At 35.5% G+C, this 25,823-nt stretch overlaps 1 protein-coding gene across 1 annotated transcript; it reads right to left on the bottom strand.

The window, feature by feature from the left end:
- Window positions 1–386: 386 nt before the first annotated feature.
- Window positions 387–24,085, bottom strand: anapc4 (anaphase promoting complex subunit 4). Its single transcript, XM_041257650.1, has 29 exons — window positions 23,962–24,085; window positions 23,524–23,641; window positions 22,809–22,914; window positions 22,586–22,718; window positions 22,257–22,331; window positions 19,604–19,630; window positions 19,458–19,502; window positions 19,086–19,170; window positions 18,367–18,474; window positions 17,812–17,895; window positions 15,023–15,109; window positions 14,645–14,709; window positions 14,126–14,168; window positions 13,960–14,036; window positions 13,213–13,313; window positions 11,921–11,972; window positions 11,272–11,327; window positions 10,824–10,870; window positions 10,232–10,288; window positions 10,093–10,149; window positions 9,811–9,904; window positions 9,576–9,673; window positions 9,109–9,170; window positions 8,521–8,556; window positions 8,332–8,433; window positions 7,696–7,773; window positions 4,352–4,513; window positions 3,874–3,997; window positions 387–1,641 (listed from the first exon to the last, which is right to left on the bottom strand). The coding sequence occupies exons 2-29, from the start codon at window positions 23,629–23,631 to the stop codon at window positions 1,420–1,422; spliced, it is 2,391 nt and encodes a 796-aa protein (XP_041113584.1). The 5' UTR covers window positions 23,632–23,641; window positions 23,962–24,085; the 3' UTR covers window positions 387–1,419.
- Between the last annotated feature and the right edge of the window lie 1,738 nt (window positions 24,086–25,823).

The raw sequence follows: 25,823 nt of genomic DNA, 5'->3' as shown, positions 1-25,823 counted from the left end.
TTGCGCCAACTGCTGGGGATTCTACTGTAGTAAAACTACATTTTACATTTATTGTGGGCTTCAGGCATGTGCTGGGAATTTCAACCAAATAACACATACGTCACGATGTTGTAAAATTTCAATTGTTTGTAACGTTTACTGTAATAGCTTGACAAAAACTAAAATAAAAAAGTGTTATACAGAATATAACCTGTTTTAAACTGTGCAGGCCTAATGTAAATAATGTTAATTTTCTATTGACAGTATTAAACAAAATATTAAAACAACTTAGTGCAGACTGGGAGTTAAATAATACTTCTAATACAGTGGTATATTACTTTAAAACCTTTGAGATATATTGCAAACAAGTTAAGCAATTTACTGAAAATCTGCCAATTAAGGTATATTTTTATAATACAATTTACCGTGGATTTTAAACCTCTCATTTATTTTGGCAACAAACTAATTGTTACAATTATCCTCCCATGCAGTTTCTAAAAACAAAGCTTTGTGAACAGAGTTGACTTAAGAACTTTTTAGTAAAGGGATTTTTAATGGATCTATTTTATGGACCAGATTTACCAGCTCCTGAACCATCCTGAAACCAACAGTCCACCAGGTCTGTTGAGCATACACCTGTGCTGGTCACAGCTGAAATTTCCCTTGGGGATTGCCTGCACATAGCTTGTCCCTCTTTTCATGGACTGAAGGGGGGTGGGTAGTATGATCATCTAATGGCCAAAGTTGCACTGCCAATCCAATGTATTAAAAGCAGCAATGGGCTAATTAATATATGAAATGAGTGCAATCTTTGTGTCAGTGTCAATAACCCAAATTATTATGGTTTTATAATATGTTGGGTGAAAGCAGCACTGTTTCCTTCTTATGCAGTAGTTTAGGTGCACAGTCATGCAGGCTACAAGGCTATTCTAAACCACATCTTATTCATTTAAAGTTGTTTTTACAAACAAGCTCATCATTCTGGTCTTTTGGGACTCATGTGGGGTTGCAGAGCAGTTTTGATTAGCCCTCCCCTATCACACATTACAGAATTGCTTCTTTCTGATATTTTTATTCTAGACCGGGATGAGGGTCACCCAGGGATAATTGGTTTCAGTGAAAATAAATCATTTTTTTGTTCATTCAGCCACTATAAAATATGCTATTTAAAAGGGATCTTGTTAATGTCCCTCTCAAATTCAACAGAAGATTGAAACTGCTTTTCCCCAACTACGAAGACCTCACTGGTGTCAGCATGCTAACCATTTGCAGACATTTTATTAACAAAAAAACCACAAAAAAAAAAAAAAATGTAAAAACTATTTCACATTATTATTTTATTTCGGCTACTACCTTTAACAATCTTTTTTTATGTAAAGAGTTTTACAAATGCTTCATGGACAGCCAAAAATAGTTCAATTCTTGGGTGTGGCCAAGAACTTAAATTTCTGAAGTGGAAGCATTTTCTTCCTGCAAGTCTGAAGTTCCTGCCCCATCCCCTTCTGTAAGATCCCCTTCCTCAGTCTCCTCTTGACTGCACAGTGACTGTTCCAGTGACTGCTCCAGCTTCTCTTGGTCTCCACTAACATCTTGTTTGTCCTCCTCCTCTTCATCTTCCACATCCATCTCGAACACCCGGATATGGCGCAGGTTCGAGCTCAGCTGCAGGCAGATTCAATATAAAATGAGATCCATCATTATAAAATAAGTAGTTCACCATGACCTAAAGATTTACTTAAAAACCTCTATATACCACCAGATTAAAATATTGGTTCTCTACATATACAGTACTGACAAATTATGGAAAAAAGACTAGCGTTGATTTTATTCAGTTGTCCTCACTCAGACAGACCTATACTTATATCTCTGAACACATAATTATTTCAACTTTAAAAATATGCAAAATATTTTAATGAACTCTTCCTCTCATAAGTATAATGATACCTCAAAATGTTCTACTTCTAGAAAAGCAGTATAACTGGGTGGGGGGGGGATTTTGTTGCCCGATAACCTCACTCGTACTATTTGCTCACTATCTATCCTGGTATCACTGAATAGATAATAGTGACCACCAGTAGTGACCACTAAAGAAACACATTTTTTGGGGGAAAATATTGAACAAATGCTCCTTCCAGTCATTCAGCATTAGTAGTAAATGGGTACTACTGAAATGGAAACAGATTGCTCATTAAAATAGGTTTGCACATTTTTAAAGTGCAGACCATTATCTATTCAAGAATACAAATATATTTATTAAGGGGTCTGATTTAGTAAGGAGGATTTGGTTTGTTTATGTATTGTCAATTTAAAAAAAAAAAAGCAAATTTGTCATCAAGAACAAACAATCTTTACATTCAATTGATCTAGACAGTAGCATGTATAAATCTCTCACAGTCAGGAGCTTTGTATTTTGTGTGGTTCTTATTGCAGTTACTGAAAAACTGTATTTTTTTACTTGTTAAGTTGTGATAGGTCTGTGCTAAGGGGCTTCTACCAGAGTTCAAGAGCTACTCTTCGGGTACCTATCATAGGTACAATATATGCAGCGTACTGTCTCAGACAAAAGTATTGGCACCCTACGCTTATTATACCATAACTCAAGGCAACAGATTAAGGATAAGTATTTAGTAAACTTGAACCACTTTTTAATAAAAAATACACAATTTCTGGTAATTTAATAATTATCAAAAAAACATATTCATTTAAAGTATTCGTTCATGACAAGTATTGGCGCCCCTGATTTAGTATTTAGTGTGTCCTTTTTGCTTTTGTTACATCTTTCAGACATTTATGATTATTCTTAGCCAGTATGTCCTGTTGGTGACATCAGGGCCCATTCTGTCTTGCATATTTCCTTCAGCTCAGACAGATTGGATACGTACTACTTGGCTACAGCTTTATTCAGATTAGCCCAAAGCATTTATATTGGACTGAGATCTGCGTTTTCTTCAAGAGTTCCAGAGGTCACTGTTGGAAGATAAACTTCCTGCCAACCAGCCTATGGGCAGATGGTATCATTGTACTTTAATCACAAATCACATGAAGTCCCTGAACGGCTAAAACAACCCCATCATACATGATCGAACCCCCTCCACATTTAACTGCAGGTACAAGGTTGTCTTCATGAAAGCTTTCCCGTTTTTCTCTCCAAACTAACTGCAGTTCATTTTTGGGGAAAATTTTATTTTGGTCTCATTGGATCAAAGAATTTTGTTGAAGAATGCTTCAGATTCATGTTTATTATACTACACTAGAGTGGGCACTTTGAAAAGAGCTTTGAAAACAGACTTTAAAGTTATAAGTGTAAAAAGTTGTTGGGATGTTAACAATGAAAAGAAAAACTACAGGTACATTATTTAAAGAGTTGTATTAACACGTGGGGATATGTAACGCTATATTTTTCAGAACCCTGCTACTTTAATAATTGTGTAATGGCTTTCAAATCAATTAATATATATTTTTTATTACTTCTATTGCTTCTAAATGTCAAGGTACCAATACTTTTGTCATGAACAAATATTTGAAATTGTTTAATTCTTTTTTGTAATAGCGTGACTTGTCTGTTGACTGCAAGTAACATTAGCCAAAGTCTTTTTAGCAGTAACAGCTAGCACCACCTAGTGATCTTTCACTTCGGATCAAGTATCTTTAGTGAAAACCCTTGTTTCCATACTAGAATGTTAGAAACAGCTTATAAGGAAGACAACCATTCTTTCGAAATGGAAACAGGTGCCAAAAGTCTAAAATATGACAAAAAGTCTGCAATGCTAAAAAACATACCATGGATACATGGATAATACCATGGATAATGTATTCTACACAATCAACTGTTTTTTGTAATGTATGTGTATGTATATATGTCAGTATATGTAGAAATCCTGCTGTAATACTTACCACACATGAGACTTTGCGAATCCCATTAACAGCAACATACTGTGCTTTCATGTTCTCCAATGTCCTCCACTGATTCTCAAGCACTACACTTTGAACAGGGATATTCCCACTCTGTTGGTCAAGCCTGAAAACAATTGAGAATAGAGTACTGGTGTCTGTTTAACTTGAGCAATATTTTGATTCGATTTGTTTAAAAGGTAAGAAAATGCAGCAACATTTATTACTTGTAATCTTTGGTACAAGTCAAGATTTTAAATATTTTGATCTATAAAAAGTGTAGATTTGTATTTTTATTTTAGGAATTAAGTTTGACTTCCAAATTTAAAGCATCAAATAAAATTCCCTATAAGGGACAAAAATAGCTTATTTTCATTAAGGAGATCTTTGTAACTGACTACGTATCCAAGTAGATTTCTTACAAATGGGTCAACATCCTACAAGTGAAGATTCACCAAAAAATGGTACTGCTGCTCATTACTTCATGCTAGGGTCCAGGACGAATTCCTCTTCACCAGCATAAACAGGAGACAGTGGCAGCTGAGCAAGGATTCGTCCTCTGTGCTCCTCTTCCACAGCCTCCTTGAGTACAACCGTCAGGGTTTCATCATCAAAAAACCGAGCATCTAGGCAGCTATACCGACTGAAATAAATGGACAAGGAATTGAGCCGGACAAAAGAACATTACACACAAAATAAAACACCACCTTTGGGTTACACAGTGTAATACTTAAGACTAACTATATTAAAGTACATAGAACTTACCTAATGTTAATTATTTCATCGGTATCTCATGTTTCTAGGAGTTTGAGTGCTTTTAAAGCATCTAGTAATAGGTCCACAATAACTAAATCCCTACTTTTCAAATGATAAGCGATAAGTAAATTCTGTTAATCAATAAAATCAATTTAAATACAGTAATGATGGTATTTATATCAAAATAAAGCATGACTATTTGTCAACCCAAGATAATAGATAAGTAGTCACTACATACAATTACCTCACAGAATGTTGTTATGGAGTTAAAATAATAATTACATACATGACCTGATCCCTTCCATTTCATATGTGCAGATTACAAAGAACCACATGTTACAGCTAACGTTCATTTTCATTTTCAAAAATATACCTGGTACCACACTAGGTTAAAGACAGCTCTTAGTTTGCATGCTTTACTCTAAGGTAATGCTCTGGGGTTCAAATAACTGGTACACAAATACGCATGCGCACCAATAATAGAAATGCAGACTTCCATATTGTTTTTAAGATGCAAATGCATACCATCAGTACATTTTTAACAGGAAAGCATTTTTCATATAGGCAGTGAGGGTACGTATTATCTGTCTGTGACCCCTTCCTGCCGAACCTCTCGATTTTCTACTGTCTCATGGTCTCTGGGATAAGTCACCGATCTCCGGGTAACTTAGCTTATTATCGCTTATAGTCCCCGTATTTTACTTAAGGCCAGAGGGTTCCAATTAAATAAAAAGTCCATCCCTGCTAGCGCTACCATTGGCTTCTTCAAGGTTTTATATAAAAAAGAAATGACAGCGATAGGTGGAATCACTTAAGTTCATAACATCAATAATTTTCTTTTAATGGACACGAAGCAATCAATGACAGCAGGGATCTCGATTTAGCTGTCCATTCAGAGAAGAGGGATGTAGTTACGGGGAATGGCGTTGTGTAAGCTCACTGATGCTTCACTTTCCAAACTGAGCGCGGATGACAGGAGGTGTTGATGCTTGAGAGCCATTAGAGTTAAACGTTTAAAAAAAAAAAAAAATTTACTTAAGCATTTTACTTTAAATAATATTGTGTTCCCTCAGTTATATCCTTCTATAAATACCGCTGCCACCAATCTAATGTGTTCAACAACACTAATAAAGTGAAGAAGTGTTTCATTTTTTACTTCTGAATCCTCAGGGCTGGAATTTGGTGGTAGGCTATTGAAATAAAGAGAATGCGTGATGATTTGTTCAAAATTGGAATAAACCAGCAACCCAGACTCCTACTTAAAGAGTTAATGGCAATGTCAGAGACATAAACTAGTGTTGTTGTCTCTGACATTGCCATTAACTCTTTAAGGACTTGATTGTGTAAACACAATCATACTGAAGTATCATTTTGGGCCTGTGATCGAGTAAACACGATAAAAAGCGCACTTCCTTTATTTGACTTACTAGGCCATCGTACTTTGCAGTACAGGTTGTAGACACATATTAATGGATAGGGGAGGGATTGAACTCCACTGCCTGATTGTTTGTTTTTTTGTGCTAATTCACTGAGACAGGCTTTTATTTTTAAAGGGCGGAGACAATTCGTAGCAGCATTCAGAGACAAAACATGACACAGGAACTTGTTTACAGCTAAGAAAAAAAATGGGGAACACTGTAAATACGATGTATTTGACATAGTTGTATTAGAACATTTGTTATGACTCGTATAATACATATGATCGTATTAATTTGTATGATTTTACAACATTTATAAATATCAAGAAAAAAGTGGATATAAGCAGATCATGCTTCAGGAACTACATTAATCTCCCTTATTAAAGATAATGGAGTGAAGAACTATTATTTTATTTATAAATACTTATTTTGAGAACAAAATCAAGAGTAGTGTCCATTATTGATTATAATGGCCTTGAGAATAAACGTGGACTATGTCATTGCAATCACTCAAGTGAAACAATATCTGGTAATCTGTCCAAACATCAGTATTTTTCAACAGAACTTTCAGGAAGTATTGCAAGGTCCCTTGGGTCACTGAATAATCCGTTGCTATGTCTCGTGAAGCAGAATACAAAATAAAGAAAAATACTTTTTTTAAACAAAACACAAACATTGTGTTTGGGGGGGGGGGGCAAAAAGCTTTTATGGTTTCTGAAGTACTTTAAAATGTTCCCCAGTGTTCTGAGTTGAATTGTTCCAATTCCAAAATGCTACTGAAAAAAAAAAAAAAAAGATTTTTATAGGAAGCGAGCCAACTGCAGCCCAAAAAAAGCTGGTGCTGGGGAGCATCCCACTGAAAAATGCTTGGTCCTTAAAGGGTTAAGCAGTTCTGCTGGGGAGCGTCGGTTTTCACATGTCAAACAAAACAAATATCGATTCTGCCTATCAGCCTCACGCCTTTCTGCCCTGATGCATATTTATATGTATAAGCTGACCACTGAAACCTTTGATCTACTCACAACTTCTCACATAACACAAACCTTCTCTCCTGTGTATGTGGATGAGTGGGGTGGGTCATTTGAGTAGTCCACATATATTGATAATGAATAAAACATCAACAGGTGCCTGAATGTAATGTTGCTTGCGTTATCTGAGGTACCCTGGCGCTAGAATCTATCTCCAAATCTGTACCTTTCACATCCCAATTGTTTCAACTGTTGGAGGAGGTGGAGCTAGACAGCGACTTGGGTGAGGACCCCTAATTTTGGCGAGTACCAAACCACTTCTGCTGGTACTCCTGTGAAAACCTAATGATAACACTTATGTGAATCCCTGGTAATGTTTCACTTTCTAGGTCATTTTTCCATGTTTTCAGGGTCAAAGCAGTTGGTTGAAAATAAGCCATTTGAAGGGGTGGACAATTTCCCTCTTCAGCCTAAATGGGAAGCACAAGACTATGGTACCAGGTGTTACTTTTTATTAAAATACAAGTTTGCTATAACATGTGCTTCTTTCAAATCTGCACAAGGTATTTACAGCAGTAGCTATATTATGTGTGTTTCTCAAGCAAAACAAAAAAGGAGGCCCTCACACCTGAACCACAAAATGGCAATACACATGCTGACATTTGACAAGCCATTATACATACCTAGCCTCGGCACTCCCATCAATACTCCTGTTAAGAAGGCTTCCAAGATCAATAGCCACAAGGCCACTGCTTACAGACCTAATAAACAAATGTACTTAGAATGAGTTAGAGATACTGGGCTATATATATTTTTCTAAATCTGTCTTTGTGAATAAAATACAGTTTGATATTCAACTGGTACCATACAGCACTGTCTGAAAGTCCGTGAAAATTCTTGAAATACAGCTGAATGTAATTTATAATTGGAGCTAAGTTGCATGTTCACAAAAGGCAATTAGGTAGTGTAACGCCTGCTCCTCTCTGTTAAAATGCAACACTGCTGTTACTTACGAACAATAAGTAGAAGACCAAATACCTATTGAACCTGCATAACCCATATTAGCCCATATCATGTGACTAACTACTACAGCCCCGTGTTTTTCGCAAATACAAAATAGCACAAAATAAAACGAAATGCAACTATAAAACAAAACGAATGCAAATATAAAATGAAATATCTTCTGTTTCTAGTAACCATGTGATAGGGTTTCAACAGCACACACATTTGCATAATACCCCAAGTCAAGCGACTTTACGCCAGCATTAAATAAATCAGGAAATAAAACCACTTAATTGTAGCTTTCCATGAATGCTTACCTGGATAGGTCTGTTGCTTTTCTCATTATGTACAGTTTGCAGGGTGATATTTCTGGCATGGTGAACACAATATAATGCATACCAGACTTTTTGTCATTCCACCTAGAAAGCAATAAAGTGTAAGTTTTAATTTGAATTATTCAAAACTATTAGAAAGCATCTTAAATATGACAACCGAATTATACTTACAGTGATGGCAATTCAAACAGCCTTGGTAATGCATCTCTGTGCTAAAAAAAAAAAAAAAAAACAAAAAAAAAAAAAAAAAAACAAAACAAAAGAAATTAATGGCACAGTTTAACCCTTTGCGGTCCTATCATCATCAAAAAGACGTAAAGCACAGGACTCTGGTCGTTTTTTCTCCGGAAAAAGACAAGAAAACCTTTCAATGGCTGAGTGAGACCAACAGGAGCCCCAAAAAAACCAAAAAAACCTCAAAAAGGGGCGTATCTCATAGTCCCATGCACTACAGAGAGAACACGGACATAAACAAACGAGGTAGCTGCTTCTGCATCCAGCGAATTTATCAGTATGCACGTCTATAAAGAGGTATGTGAAAAATACAGCAAACAAGGGGTGGGGCTTGGCTGGAGACACTACTGAATGTCCTTTTGTGATTCAATGCCTTTTAAACCTGTTTTACTCTGAAAAAAATATTTTAAACAGCGGGTGTAAAATAAACAGGACATGACGCGCCTGACAAGCGCTGAATAAATGGACTGCAAAGGGTTAAGTTTATTAGTCTAAAGTCGATACAATAAATAAAAAAAAGCTTACCTTGTTGGTATTGTGTAAAGAGGCATACCTATTGCCTGTTTTACAGACGTCCCAATTACTTCCTTTAAAAAAAATAATAATAATAATAATAATTAATAATTTAGTTTTGTATTACAAAGGCTTGCAATTTTGTTTAAGAGTGAGTAATGTTGTAACAGTTGTAATGCATAATATACTGGGTCTTTCAGCCTTTTGACAACTCAATTCAATTTATACTGAAAAATAAACATTTTCGAATATTTAGTTGCTACAATATGCAGACAACAGCACACTAATGGTTGTCTGAAGTATTGGGAAAGTTCCAAATGTGAACCTGTGACCCAAAAGTAACTTGCATGCAGAAACAACGATAAACAACTATAACTATGGTGTAAAAATTTTAGATACTTAGTTTTGTTACTGAGGCTATGTTAGAGGTTCATAATAAGCACCAACGACAAAACATTCCAGGTGAACCAAGCACTCACTGCAGGTTTCTGTAAACACAGATCGATAACTCCCTCCATTATTCTTTTGACATAGTACAGCGATTTCTGGGGATAATATGGAAACAGCAAAGGGCTTTCTGAAAAGAACAGTATAAACAGCATGTTCAGTATAAAGTGGGTCACAAAAATAAACTAGATAAAAAGCAAAAGCACCTTAAATCAAAATTAGAACCCCACCATGATAATGTGTGCACAAACACCCACTACTTTATACCTTTAAGAGGTGTGCTGTTTTGATGAAAGTTCACCCACTGATTTCCTTTAGAGTTGGGAGGGGACACCAAATCGTCGTCTTCATCTTTCAGGTACTGGATGAAATTAAGACAAACAGAATGAAAAAATGGCTAAAACCACCAGATTTTAATGCAGTTCGCGTTTTATCTCTGTCATATGAATAGTACTACTGGATTGTATCTGAATTTAACACACACAACAGGGTTTGTTTCTTTAAAAAAAAAAAAAAAAAAAAAAAAAAAAAAAAAACTAAATACATTACCTGTCCAACTCTTTCTACATTGAAATATTTTCCTTTGCGATCATAGAGTTCTGGTGCCTACAAGAACAATAATTGAAAAAAAATTAAACGGTTACTCATTAAGGAAAAAAGAAAAAAGACAATAAAAAAATATCCTTACCTCATTGAAATGCTCAGTGAGGAAGTCTGCAACAAAGGCAATATCCTTTTGTGTCATCTAATAAAAGGAAAAAAAATGAAGACTAAACTTGTAAAGATTCACCAGAGGGAAATCAGGGAGCCAGAACACACTGAATGTAACTAATCATACCACCAGGGATAGTTCTGATGCCAAGTTCATTAGTTTGAAGTGAAAATCATGAAGTACTTTGAAGCAGTGAAAATATTGTGATGCAGTATCTGCATTGCAATGCATACAAAAACATGGTTGCAATTGTTAAAAGATTACAGAATTATTAAAAAGGGGGAAGGTTCGAATGTGTGGTAACATTGTACTTTGTTAGGTTTTCTGTATCAAATGGACAATATTGTACCTAGCGTCCATGTCGGACCCAGCAAACACCCGCATTAGAAAGCGAAGGTAACACCCCACTATTTCCTTAAAAAATATCTGGTTCGTGCTGCTTGGTTTCTGGTATTTGTACTCATACGCAAATCTAAATATTTCATACAACACTAGAACATATGTTTCATAACACTGGAAATATGCAATTGTAGTTTCTAATGTGAGATATTTTGAGGTTTACTCTGACCTTGTTGAGTTCTGGAAGAACATGATCCTCAGACATCCTCAGCATAGCTAAAACAAACATTTCTATTTTACTGAGAATACTTTCAATAGGCAGTACCTCAAAAGGCAAACATCTCAGCCATAACCATAACCACCAACATTCTGAGGTAAAACTATAAGAAACAAAATCAAGTACACACGTTTAATGGATTTATCCCAATATACTGTTTTGACTAGCAAAAAGTCTTAAGGAAGGTCATTCTAGAACAGATTAATTTGGAGTTGGTTTAACATTATTTAAACAAAAGCAATTGATTAATTTAACCTTTAATTTATGAGGGAATGGTTACTATTAAATAAGTCTTTAAATAGAAGAAGCAGTAAACAATACTGAACTACTGAAATAGTGCAGCTTTTCAATCTAGAATATAGCTTCTTAACTTGATCTTTAATACCAAGAGCAGCCTTACCTACATATAACCATCGAAAAAATGCTTTGAAATTTTTCATACTGCTGTCAATGACTCTGAAAGGAGAAAACATTTATAGTTGAGATCCACAGAATTGATTAAATATACAGTAATTTTAAGTATTAGCCATGACACAAAAATAATTCAAATAAAACATAAAATGAATGTCTTATTAATAACAATTATACAACAAGTGTTGAGAGTTTTTTGTGCTAAGCGCTGCAGGGTGATTTATTATTATTATTATTATTATTATTATTTTTTTTTTTTTTAACTTATTCTTATTATGGAATCCATCTTGCATTCATTCATATCCACAACAGTGGCCGGCACAGCTCCAAAGCATGCAGCTTTGCTAGGCAATTGTGGAGCTTGATTTACGGAAAGCAATTCTACAAATTCCGCTGTTTAACTTTAGGTTTAACTTTACACATACTTTCTTTGCCATATATTGTACTTTTTATATAAAATTGCATGCATGCATCATGCATGTTCATGATGTGCTGCGGTTATCTAACTCATGACGATGCAAGCAACCCACACATCCTCATTCGTGGAATAACTCGAGTATTTTGTAACTATCAATGTGTATGTGTATAATATATGTATGTTAATTTAAAAAAATAAAAATAAATTGTCTTATACTCACTGTAGAAGTTCATTTGCCTTAAGTATGAAGGAACCCACAGCTGTGATTGCATCTGAAAAACAATATGGACAATGGTCAATGCTACACTGGACGTATCCCACTTTATTTTTTGCCACATATAACCAGTGTAACACACTATGATGGGGGCGGGGGGGGAGGGCATTTTTATCAGTTTGTGGCAGTGTTGCCAACCTTAAAGACCTACATTTTTGGCATTAATAAAGTTATTTAACGACCCAACAGGAAAATACATAATGTTGAAGCAGGGTTGGCTGATTTAAATCAAGTATATTTAAATCACTGATTTAAAAAAAATAAATAAATTCATTTAAAAAAAAAAATCATTTTTTCATTTACTACCTATTTTATAAAGCTTCAAGGAAAGGACATGAAAAGTATGTTTTAAAAAACTTTTATAAACACAAACTGTCTATAAACTAAAACTCTTAGGGCTGTATTCTGATCACAACGCAAATGAGAGTGCAAGTGCTTCCCCCCATTCTGTGGCGCATAAATGGAGCAAAGACATAAAAAAATATATACTGCACTGAAATGGTACTCTGAGACATCTTGCCCCGTTATAAAGCACCTGCCCCATCAGTAACATATTCACCGAAGTGATTCTGAGGGGTCCCAAATAAGCAACTGAGCACTGTGTTAAGATCTGCTGAAACCAGGTTTATTTAGTGGTGCAATCAGGAACTTTAGCAATTTAACACACTATAAAAAAGCAAAGTAGTCCTAAGTAACAACTATGTGTGTTTAGACTGTCACAGAAAGAGGAAATCAAAGAAAGAAAAGTGAAAGAAAGGAATGGCTGGGATGAGCGAGAGTATTTTTCTCTGGTGTACTCCATCGCTAAATTCTTGTAATTCACATTTAGGGGATTCTACAATGATAAATAATTTGCTTTATTTATGCATTCATTTAAGATTGAGTAATTTAGTTTGGTATGTAACTATTAACAAACCACCCTTTCCAACATCCTTAAATTTACAGTTTGGAGATACTGTAGAGCTACAACGACAAAAAAAAATCTAATGTAATTCAAATCAGATTTTTTTTGTTTTTTGTTTTTTTAAATCGAAAAAAAAATCACCAACCCTGGTTTAAAGTATGATATCTGTTTTTCTTCAATTTAATAAAGCTAAATATTTTAATGTACCTATGTGTTGACTATTTACTTGGAAAAATAATTAAAAAAAAGTGCTGACTTTCTATTAATAGCTTTGTCTACACTTGTCCCATAATTCGAACACTGCACTCAACCCGTTACCATTCTCTCTCAGTACCTTCTATTAGTGCAGCATCAAGCCCCAGAGGCTCATACTTCTGTTTCCACAAGGCCATCCCCTTCAGCTCACTTAAATAGTACAGCAGAGCCTCTGAACCACTGAAGGAATAGAAGAATTAAAAGAGTGTAACTACCTGAAGAGCTGGCATGAGCAGCCTGCTTTGTAATATCAGGGCACTTGATTAGAAACACACTGTTTGCCAGTTTAATTCCAAACCCTAGCAAAGGCTTAAAATTGCTGGTAGACTACAAAACATTTTTAGAAAAGCCATTGGCTATATCAGAACCATTTTTTACATATAAATAAACATAAACCTGATTCCTGATTCAAAGCTGTACTCTACAACACCTTTTTAAGTTCCTGTTGACATGTATTCCTTTTGGTGGCAGGTGTAAATAAATTTAGACTAAGGGGGGGGGGGGGGTCGGTCTTTCCCTGCCTCTTTGCTCTGGAGCCAGACATCATTGAACTATAGATTATCAAATCCACTAGCAACATTTATTCACAGTACAGGAATTACAATATTATTAATATTGGCAAATATTTAAATCAGGAATAGATAACATCAACAAATTCCTGAAGAAAAGAAAAAATCCATTACAATTTAAAGAAAAAAAAAAAAAAATTAAATCCATAAATATTTTACTGTTTAGGATTTCTTCCATTTTGTTGTATTTACATTTTGCAATTCTCTTTGTCTGGTCTTTAAATTGTTATTATTTTTTGTTAACTATATAGATTTACCTCTGCAGATGACTTATCACCAGTTTCTGAATGCTGGAGTATGATGACTCAATGGACTGACCAAGTTTTTTTAAACCCTGGTTAAAAAACAAGGAGCACATTAAGCAAACCACAAAACTATTACTATTATTAATGTCGCAGTGAGAAAGTATTGTCACAAACCTACCTTTACTGTAAGTTGGTTCATCAATAATGCTTGCAGTTCAGGGCTAAATATGACAAAAAGAGATCATTTATCTATAACATTGTGTCTACATTTGTAAAAATAATTCAGCCCAAAAAATGTGATCTGAACAAACTTGTAAAATTAGCAATGAGATGAGCAATAAGGTACGGTCAGCCAAATTATTTAATTGCTGAACTGTTTAAGAAACTATTATGTGACTTGTTTATGCTTAGATAATTGATTGCCATGCTTAACAAATGTAATTTTTTCAGTCACTACCTATTTTTGAAGTATGATGGTTTTTTGTAAAATGCAGAAATTCCTTTAACGCAATCAAAGCTGTGAAAACACAAGAGTCTCCCATATAGTTGGACATACATTCCACATCCAGTTATAAATTATTTTTATGGGCAGAGAAAAGACAAAACCCATTTCATATTAGTTTTTTTCAGCCTGTGAACTGTATAGATTTACCTGCACAATAGAGTAACTAGTCTTATTTTGTATTATATTTATTACCTTGCCTTTCCCCATAATAGTAACTGAATGAACTCATCTTGAACCGAAGTGGTAGTATTCTTCTCCTAAGAAATAATACCAATTAAATATGTTTAATGTTAAAATTCTAAAATTGACAAAGACAATTCTGGTTAAATAACATTTGTATATTTTTTCTCGGTATCTGAATTCCTTTTCTTTTACTTTTAACACTGCAGACCTCGAAATAGGGCTAGAAAAAAAATAACAATGTATTTCCATAGAAGACAAACTATTTTATTAGCTATAGTAGACAGACAACATATTGAGTTATAAATATAAACAGAGAAAAACAACTGTATTTTTGTTTTAACTTACATTTAGTAAGTCAAAAAATGGGTAGTCAAAAATTGTACTTACTTGCACAAACTTTGTAAGCCTCAAGTCCATTTGCATCAGGATATCCTCCCAGGCCTCGCACATGCATGTCAATGATAATTTCTGGTACTGCAAAGTCAATTGAAATGTATAATTGAAGGAATATATTAAAATTAAAATGATCCCAGGTCTAGTTTCATATTATACAATATTATAAAACACAGTGACTGTCGCAGCTCAGGTTCCCGCTGGTAGATGCCCACTGGAGCAGTTGGTTCTCAACCCTGCCTTGCAACCCATTTTTTTCAGTGTTTCCATGTTTCCAGATTCGTCAATCGCACATAAATATTCTGCTACTCGAACAAGACCACCCACCTGCTGAATGGGGCAACTGTGCCTTCTGTTCTGCACTCAGCCCTGACTGATATTAAGACATCGGGATCCTACTTCTCCTTTGCTACTGACGGTTGCAACAACAAGTATTACCCTCTACTCCTGCGGTACTTGTGGCTAAGATATTAACATACTGTATTTTTATTTGAGAAAATACACATTAATTCACCAACATGATGACTTTTCTTAATTTAAATACCATTTGATTAATGTACATAGGGCTGCTATGTTTTTTTTACACTGCGTATTGCAGTTCCTATTAGCAATCGTTTACTATTTACAATATAAAATGTAAGTATTACTAACTTAGGTTTCTACATAGGCTATTGGTATTGTTTTAAAATCAAGCTTCCTAATATTTTAATACATATGTAATTTAAAACTAGTTATTCATACTAACAGTAACATTTCTATAATAATATATTTCTGATAGAATTTGACAGCCTTGAATTTTTTTGCCCCGTTCCAAACGTAAAACAAAAAATTCTCTGGACAGTACTGACAATTCGTGTTTTATCGCAGCAAACTGATTCCTATAATCCCTGTTCATGATGTAGAAAGAGTTTAACTGAGTGCATAGTCTCGATATGTTGACTGGTCTCACAGCAGTATGGGTGAAAATAGACCGAATGGCCTTGCCCTGCTATATATCCATAGACAAGGAGGCATCCTGGGAGGAAGTGTTACAGCGTTTCGATAGATCAGGTCATAGGAGGATTGGCAAACTATATTTAAAGTAAAGCCTTCTAAATCGTGGCATCATACAGTCTCAGCAGTCAGATTAGTCTTAGCACTAGTATCATCAATCTTAACATTCCCAACAATGTCAGCCCCAGTCTTACCAGTTCCAGCAGTGTCAGCACTAGTCTTACCAGTCCCAGTAGTGTCAGCACACAAAGGTATGTCAACAGCAATACAGGACTCATCGATACATTATTTGTAGACATGCCTGTGTGCTTCTATCTACAGCAGAGAGCATTTTTAAAACACTAGACCAGGTGTTTAAGGATAAAAGGACTGGACTGGGAGAAGTGTGTTTCATTTTCAGGACACAACGCATCTGTCAATTTGGGCAAGCACAACAGCATTCTTACCAGGGTTAAAGAAAGGCAACCCTGTTGCATCGGGCAGGGTTGCTTCTGCCACCTTTCACATTTACGCGCTCAAAAGGCAGCAAAAGTGCTAAAAGCATAGGATATTGGTGATTTCCTTACTGACAGGAAATCCTGGCTATTCCATTGCCGACCGTGGATGGGAGTTCACAGGGGGCGGCGCACAATTGGCTTATGCCAGCTGATTGCTCAAGATTCTTCACTGAAGTGAGAGAAATCTACATTGGTGCACTGGATTACATGAAAAAGAAGTTTCCACTTCAGGATCCTCTGGTGCAGAATGTTGCATTTCTTGATCCTGCGAAACCACTTCAGTGTGATTTTAACCAGACTGTGAGTGTTTTGCAATTGTTTCCACCAATCACTCCTGAAGACTCTATGGACAGGCTACAGAACAAGTTTGTAGATTTCCAGCCATGTACTGATGTAGACCAGAGTGACTTCAAAGACATGCATATAGACATGGTATGGCACCAGTTATCACAGCTGACAGACCCAATTACTGAGCAGCCTAGGTTGCAGCTGTTGTACAAAGTAGTAAAGGTATGTTGGTGCTCTCACACAGCAACACTTTTTGTGAGACACTTTTCAGTATTGTCCGGAAAGTGCAAACTGACATCAGGAGCCAGCTAGGAGAAAACACAGAAGAAGCTAGAGCATCCACTAGTGTGTAGTATAATAAAGAAACTGACACTGACGCCGAACCAGGGATCCTTAACACACTTTGTGGAATATTTGCTGCAAAAATTAATTTGCTCAAAAGACCAGAAGTGCTGTGAATGGTGTTCATCGGACTTGCTTGTTAAGAAAGCAAAACGGGTGACAAACAAGAACCTTTAATCTCGTGTGGCTTACAAATCAACCGATAACTAACTTATACAAAGGTCAAAACATTTCATTATGTCTCTCTTGGTGAGGATATGGTGTTTAGTTGAACGTTTAGTGTGAGTACGTCAAATACTTATAAGATAACAAGTGTTTGCATTTGTGAGGTTTTATTTCCCCCCCACCCGTGAGTGTCCCGCTGAGCAGTTTCCAAATGTTGGCAAGTTTGGTTCACGCCCAACAAAGGAACTATTGCCTTGCCCTTTATGATCTTAACTTCATGCCCTGTTACAGCTAACAGAAAATAAACTTTAAAACGTGGACTGAAATTTAAAGCTGCCTAAAGAGATCCAAATCCAAAACAATACTTCATGTAGACAAAACAGCTTTTCATTTTAGAATTGCATTATCTGAAGATAATTAATCCAGCAGGTAATGACCAGACATTAATGCTTAAGGACTCATAATACATTAATAATGCAGTTTTGCAGGACGTCTTACCTGTAGGAGGGTTGAGATATGAGTGAATTTCCTTGCCATTCGAGTAACTTCAGGAAGACAATCTGACAGCAAACTGGTGTCAAGCTGGAATAAAAACAAAAATCATGTCACAATATAAGCAAACCACAATAAATTCTGACAGTAACAGAGGTCAGTGAAACAAATTAGCTACTGTACTACAATCTACTGCTAGGACTTTCTTGTAAACATCTGGGAACACAAAGTTAGAGCTATCAGTATCAACAGGTTCTTTCCTGGTTATAAAAGTATTTATTATTTATTTATTTGGCAGACAACTTTTCCAAGGCGACTTACAGGTGTTACAGGACAGTACAGTGTTACAATGTAAGATTAATATTTAAACACAGTATAGTTTAGAGTAATCACAAAAATACTACTAAAATACAATATGAATTAGGGATTAGGGAACTAGGGATTAAGTAAACATTACAACAAATTGTATTTACAATGACATGGAAGGAGAAGACTGTCTGGAGAATAGCTTCTGAATAAACCGAAGAACCAATTTCAAAGCTCAAAAAGTATAAAGTGTACCTGAAAATAGGTGATTTCTGGTTCATTTTCTGTGGATTTTATTTCTGTGACAACTGACAGGGATTTAAGGTCACTGGACAAGCACAAACTCCGACAAGTTCCTACAACCTAAGGAACAAATCAGTAATATTCTGTATCATTAAACAAGTACGGTGACACCATACACCCCCCCACCCCACTGCTGTACATACAAGGTCAGAGCTAGCAATACCATGAAAAAGTATATCACCATGACCTCTGTGTGTGTGTGTATATATATATATATATATATATATATATATATATATATATATATATATATATATATATATATATATACACACACACACACATACACACACATATACACACACACACACACATATATACATATGTGATTGCTCTTTTTATGCGTAAAAAAATACAAAATATACGCTAAATTTAAACGTAATGCATAAAAATATGCATAGTAGCAATTTTACTGTACAGCTTGCCTACTTCCCCTCCCGCCTCCCCTAAAACGTCTACATCTCCCAGAATACAAGGTCTTCAGTTACTAGGAGACTGTATAAAAGAAAAACCAACCCAACAAATATTATCCAATCTCTGGCTAGCCCTGTTGTCTATGCAGCCAATCACAGTAAGAATAACAACATTTCGAAGCTACACAGGTTGAAGCGTAAGCACCCCAGTCCAGCTACAAATCCAACTGGAACCATCGTCGTAGGCAAAATCCTTACCCCAGCCAATGTCGCTATCTTGTACATTCCATATGCATACAGCTCAGTGAATCCAGAGCCTCCACCCAGGACAAGTATATTAAGTCTGTAGGGTACAGAAAAAATAGTAAGTAGACAGAAAACGTTAAGAACCAGATATCACTGGGCTTGTATAAAAGTAATTCAGGTCCATGCATTTATTTATTTAAGTACATTTAGATGGAATGATCATTATGTATGTATATATATATATATATATATATATATATATATATATATATATATATATATATATATATATATATATATATATATATTACAGTTGTCACAGAATATTTAAAAGTAGGAACATAATTTTGAAAACAATAGGATGGCACATGTTAGGGGGGTCACAGTACATCACCCAGAAGCTTCATAACCTCATCTGATTTTTCTTCACTAAAAAGAAAAACGCATTTCAGTTTAATTCAAGATACATAACCGTATATACAAAAAAATCAATTTTAAAAGATTTCAGTGAAAAACTAAACATAACGTACCTAAATATTTTCGATGTTGCACTGTAGCTGGAAGAAAATACAATATATTAGCAAAACAAGTAGTATAAACAATTCTAGAAAAAGGACACATTTTTTAAGGCTTGACATATTCTAGATTGTAATATGGTGAATTTGAATCCTGGCTGTAGTTCATATAAAATAAAACTGGTAACCCTGGCCCTAATCTCAGTCCCTTGAAAGCTGCATTAAAGAAGGCGGGCAAATCCCAGTTTGAACATAGACCCTGTTCACATTTGCCACCCCATATTTAGGTCTGCAACCCAGTTCAAATTTGCGTTTTTAAGACGCCTTCGTGCGTTCACATATGTGAGTGAAAAGCAGGCCTAAAATGTGGTGAACTGCTTGTTTTTATGGAACAGCCTCCACTCAGAATGGAAAAGCGACCGGCATATACAGTAATTCTTTTATTTTTTGTAATGGATGCTTCAATCAGACTGTAAATAACTATCAGGTTGAACACACTAAATGCATTTACATGAGCGTAAGAATTCCGACATTTTTTGGAAAACTAATTCCGATATCAAAAGCCATGTAAACACAGTTTTCGGAAAATGTATTGCAAAGTCAGTTTTCGGAAAACAGCACCTTGAAATTTCCAACTAAATTCCAAAAACTAACATGTATATCATGTAAACACACTTTTCGGAAAACTTATTGAAATAGCATACTGCGCATGTGTACACTTTGACCCTTTTCTCCTGCACGTGGTTTTAGAAAACTGAGAAAATAATAATCTGTAGTCAGTCTGCATCCATCCATTTGTTGGTTAGGGATAAAGTAATACATTTGTTAAAGTCTGTATGTATTTGTTAATAGCCCACATCGAAGCAGTAAATGTTTTCCAGCTTTAAAATGATGTGATAATTTAAAATAATGTCTGCAAAAGAAACTGGTAATATAGAACAGGATGAGCTGTTGGAAAGGCTGATTGCTCACTGTGGGGAATCTGAATAGAGGTATAGGATCGTAATGTTCGAATTTAAGACCTGACACTTCGATAAAGCACTTGAGACGGATTCTTCTTCTGTCTGTTGCAGAAGTGTCCGGTCTTCGAATTGTACTTAAGCTACAGTACTTTGCATGCGAAAAAATCCTGCATTTTCCGAAAACTTCAATCCATGTATACAGTTAAATTCTAATTGTTAATCATGTAAACACAGAAAAGTGATATTTTAAGAAAATCAGTTTTCCGAAAACATATGTGAACGCATTGGTTTTCGGAAAACGCTTTGTCATGTAAACGTACTGAATGACTGACATTCACAAGACAAACTCACGACTGACCACCTAATAGTACTACTGCTCCCTCCTAAGGAAAGACACGGCATTAAATAATGTTAAACACACGACACATGTTTCTTCTCATTTATAAGTATTTGTTTAACCTGCATGAATAATGTCTTTGTTTACAAACACGATTGTTTAACTATTCTATTGTTTACTCGTTGTTATTATCATTGATATTATTTTTCTCTAGTCATTACCAGTAAAGACTCAACATAAGCATTACCCCTTCTCTTGGACGATTACCGAACATACGGATATATAACAAAACCCTTGTCCCATATGTAAACAACAACTTCATTAAGGGAATCGTCCTAATCTAAATACAACAATACGCCGTCACATACCAAATACACTTTGCATAACATCATGCACGGTACATAATAAACCACTACTCCAGCGCCAGTAGAATAACATTAACAATAATAATCACAGTAACAGGCACTGAAATATTACAGTGAGGATCTCACCCTCACATAGTGCATCAACGATCTTCATGTGTGTGGATGAGAACAGTATTTTATGTGTGTGTAAAAGCAAGCAGCTAAAAGAAGTGATAGGTATATTAATTTAAAAACGCACACTTCTGTAGCTATGTATATCGTTGCATGCAAAATAAACAATGGCAGCTGAATATGTCAAATCGCCAACACCATTATTGTTCATTATTGAGATCCACAATCCTGCAGTTTTCACATTTTTGCTTAGTTACTAAATCACAGGAAGAAAATTTAATTGTGACAAATTAAGCATAATTATGAATGCACTGCAGCTCATATATTATTTATAAGAAATAACCTGAAGGTTAGCCAGCTAGATTTTTTTAAATTTAATATTTTTATAATTAAAGTTGTATGATGTAGAATTAATTTCCATTCAATATTGATCCACTGCCATCTAGCCTAGCACAGCACTCAGCTTTCTATTTACCTTTCGAGTGCGTGGGAATATGGGAGTGTCTACTGAGCTAAGTAACCACATTGGTAATGCCATACGAAAAAGCCAACCCTAAACCTGCTTTGCGTTCATACAGATGTAAAGGCCGGCCCTGGTCCCGGTGGCCTAAATCTAGGCTGGCCCTTGACTGCCTTTTCTTTTTTGAAGCCCTCAAATCACAAGTGTGAACGGGGTCATTCTGTACTGTAACTAAGAATTTCAAATGTTAAATTGAGAAGAAAGATAAACAAATAACTGCTGGAGCAATTTATGGTATGCAGTACAAGTAGAAAGTAATAAGGGCAACATATTTCCATTTTATAGTTAAGACCTTTGTAAATATATATATTTTTTGATTAAAGTCAAGAAATGTAATGTAAAACAACTTAGAACAGCTTCAATAAACATTTACCTTTTTGGCAATGCGGGTAACTTGGGCAAGAAATGACTTGTTTCATCCTCCGCATTACAAAATGAAGTGAGAGTACTGGAAAAAAACAGGGCACTTAATGTACAATGGGTTTAACACAACATGAAGCTCTTCAATGCAACTGAAACAATATTGTTCCTGTGTTGGTTTAAATGCTAACTATGTTAATGACAACTACAACCATAACATGCACATTATTTGACTGTTTTTTAAAGACAAATTCTTTATACATTTTTTAAATTTTTTTATTTTTTAAGAATTTTGTCAACAGCGGTGGACTGCAATTATTTATTTTCTAGTTAAGAGTATACCTGCTCTCTTCTGAAACTTCCATCCAGTGCATACATGACACAAGGCTCTCCACTGGGAAAAAGTGCAAGATTTCTGCTTTCTCCACATCACAAAGAATAACCTGCTTGGTGTCAGCAAGACTAAAGGCTATAACTAAAAAGAAAGGAAAATGACAGTAAAATAACTGTACCACAGATCAACTGCCTTATAAGTACACATGTTGGGGGGGAGCTTTGCCCTTACTTTTGCCATCAGGTCTCCAGGCAAGTGAAGTGATTTCCTTGCCAGTGTCTTCATTTGGGGCTAGGCTCCAAACACGCTGGAAACTTGCCAGTCGGTGCAACAAAAGCTGAAAATTAAAAGACAAGTTAAAAATTAAAAATTGAAAATTAAAAGTCAAGCTCTCTTCACCACACCCCCTCCTACCTCCAATCCCTTGCGTCTCCCTACACCTTGTCTCGCCCTGTCCTCCTCTAAAGGCTGACTGGTCATGCCTTCCCTCCACTCTCCATCCTCCGTGCCTTCTCCTTCTCTTCCCTAGCCCCTCTTGTGGTGGAACTAGCCAGCAAATTTCAGGACTGCTCCATCTCATACTGTTTCTGCCACCTCCTCAAGACCCACCTGTTTACTGCTCTTAGATCTCTTGCTCTACTGCCCCTATTATGCACTGGATTTGCCTGACCTATGCACTACGCAACTGGATCTTCAGCTAACCCACTATCCTTGCGCTAATGCACTACTATGTTAAATTTGTAGATATAACTTGTAATCCTAACTTGTTGCATCCTAGTTCATATCGCATTTTAGTGGTGGTATTTGCACATACTGTGAACTACAGTGTCTTTAAATATTAAGCTTGCATTATAACCCTTTACTGCCCTGTAACACCTGTAAATCGCCTTGGAAAAAGGCGTCTGTCAAATGAATAAATAACATTAATAATAACAATTTGCTCTACCTCCCCAGCTTTGTTCGCAAGTGCTATAAGATCCCTCTTAGGAGACCAGACCATAAAAAGTATTGAGTTAGGAAGCTGCTTTTCACCAACTTGACGAAATGCAGGCATCTTTGGTAACCTGCAAGAAACACAATCGTTATAATGTATTAATAATAATAATAATAATAATAATAATAATAATAATAATAATAATAATAATAATAAGACAAAACACGAAAATAAATAAGCAATATTTGGTAGCCTACTGTACTAATTAAACTGTAAATTAAAGTACTGTCTACACTTTTGCTTTTTTTTGTTTGACTTTTGTTGGATCAACACACCAGCGAACACAGAAAAGCCGTCCTCGTTTAAGTGTAGCCGGTGAAAATAAAGAAACTGAACAAGAATGAATAAAACATTTTTAAATGATTCATTCCTACACAATCCTATACATACCTTTTTGTTTTATTTCAGGAATTATTTTGTAGTATAAGCAACAGCGTTGACTTTATATCTAATAAAAACGGCAATTTGGTCTCTAAAATTCGTACTACATATATTTTAATCCCCTGTCATACAAAGCGCCATTACTGTCAAACTCCTACGAAGAAGCTGCCTGTTTACCAATCACAAGAAACCTAGAAAGGACCAATGAAGTTGTAAGTACGGTGGGCCAAATAGGACCGTTCATCGTAACCAGAAAAAACCGAAGCAGCTTTAGAGTAAAATAGTTTTCTAATCATTTATTTTCATGTTTAACCAGGTAACTCAACACCATTGCAAACACGCTTAAGAGAGTTTTACTTGATGTTTTATTTATGGACTTTTCAGGTTTGAGATTTTAAAACATGAACTACTTCCCATACCTGATCGATTAAGTCGTGCAGTACATCCCATGCAAAAATAAACCTCCGTATGATAGTGACGCACATTGTGTGAGGCTTTGGAGGTGCAACATCTGTGACAGCTGCTTCACAAAACACGAAATTAGTTTATTTAGAATGAGTTTTGAATGTTATTGTACTATTTTTTGGCCATACTATGGGTAACTTTCACAGTAGTGGTGACTGGGTGTAACTCACATTTGGATATATTATTTAAAACACGATTCAATTAATTGACGCAGAACTTTTTTCTTTTTTTTTTTTTTAATCGGGAAGAATTATTTAATGAAAAAAAAAATCTAACGAGCATTTCTAAATACAGTATAATCAAGAGAGTAGCTATCGAGTTTTATGCAGAAAAAAAAAAAATTATTTAAATAAAAATGATAGCTATAACATGACAATCTAGCTGGGATCATTTAAATGCTTAAAGAAAAATAAATAGTTTATCCGCTCCAATGGTTTATTTATTTTTAACTTTGATATCTTTACCAGCCCAGCGGACCAGGAACACCCAGGAGACCATGGGCCGAATTTTGTTGTTGCTTAATTCAGGCAAATTCCTGCCACTCGTATGTAGGTTATTAGTTTGGCACACACTGAATGCACAAAATATTCTGCTGAAGAGTTAACAAATATTGATTTTTCATTTATGTGCAAAAAAAAGTGTACTTTGTTCTTTTTTGTGTTTGTAGTTAAAGTGTAAAGGTATGCTCAGGTAATTTCACTCTACTATGGTTTGATTTACTGCATTTTATATACTTGTTGCATCCTGTAATTTGTTTAATTGTTGTTGCACCGATCCTGTGTTTGCACTGTATTTGAACTGCACTTATTCTGTATGTAATATGTTGTTACCACTGTAAATCTGCTAAATAAATAATAACTTGCTCAAGATGTTGGCTGTGATCTATCTACCCAGCAATCTAAATCTACACACAAAGCCTGGCTTTCATTCTTAGAAGCATGTACATTCCACTTCCAAATACACATCACCGTTATCAGGTTCATTTTCCTGCCCCTCCAAGTGAGCTACGCGGGCTTTGGTGGGTTAAAACCTGTACATTTCAATCAAAACACAGGGTAGCCCATTTGGAGCTGTCATTTGTATCCCTCCAAATGAGTTACCCTGGCTTTAGTGGGTCAAAACCTGTATATTTCAATCAAAACACAGGGTAGCCCATTTGGAGCTGTCATTTCTGCTTCTCCAAATGAGCTTCCTCGTATTGTTTGATTTAGGTAGCTCATTTGGAGGGAAGGCACTATTTATCAGACTGAAAGTCTGTGCTACGGGAGGCCCATTTGTAGGGGGGAGGCTCAGATTTTCAGAACAACGGCTCACTTTCAGGAGCTGGTATCGGGCTTATGTCTTCATATTTGATTGCGTCCCTACCAGGCCGGACCCCTACCCCTGTGTACGCTACACTCTCCCCT

This window comes from Polyodon spathula, chromosome 1 (assembly GCF_017654505.1).
Source record: "Polyodon spathula isolate WHYD16114869_AA chromosome 1, ASM1765450v1, whole genome shotgun sequence".
Taxonomy (NCBI): Eukaryota; Metazoa; Chordata; class Actinopteri; order Acipenseriformes; family Polyodontidae; genus Polyodon; species Polyodon spathula.
The sequence above is the reverse complement of the archived record's forward strand: the minus strand, read 5'-3'. Positions and strand labels throughout refer to the sequence as shown.

What these genes read in the sequence shown, in the direction of transcription:
- anapc4 (XM_041257650.1), bottom strand. Translation starts at nt 23,631, where the DNA reads ATGCCTGCATTTCGTCAAGTTGGTGAAAAGCAGCTTCCTAACTCAATA. An exon ending in GCAACATCGAAAATATTTAG is followed by an intron (nt 19,503 to 19,603) that starts GTACGTTATGTT and finishes TTTTCTTTTTAG; the next exon opens with TGAAGAAAAATCAGATGAGG. An exon ending in ATATCTCAACCCTCCTACAG is followed by an intron (nt 15,110 to 17,811) that starts GTAAGACGTCCT and finishes TTGACTTTGCAG; the next exon opens with TACCAGAAATTATCATTGAC.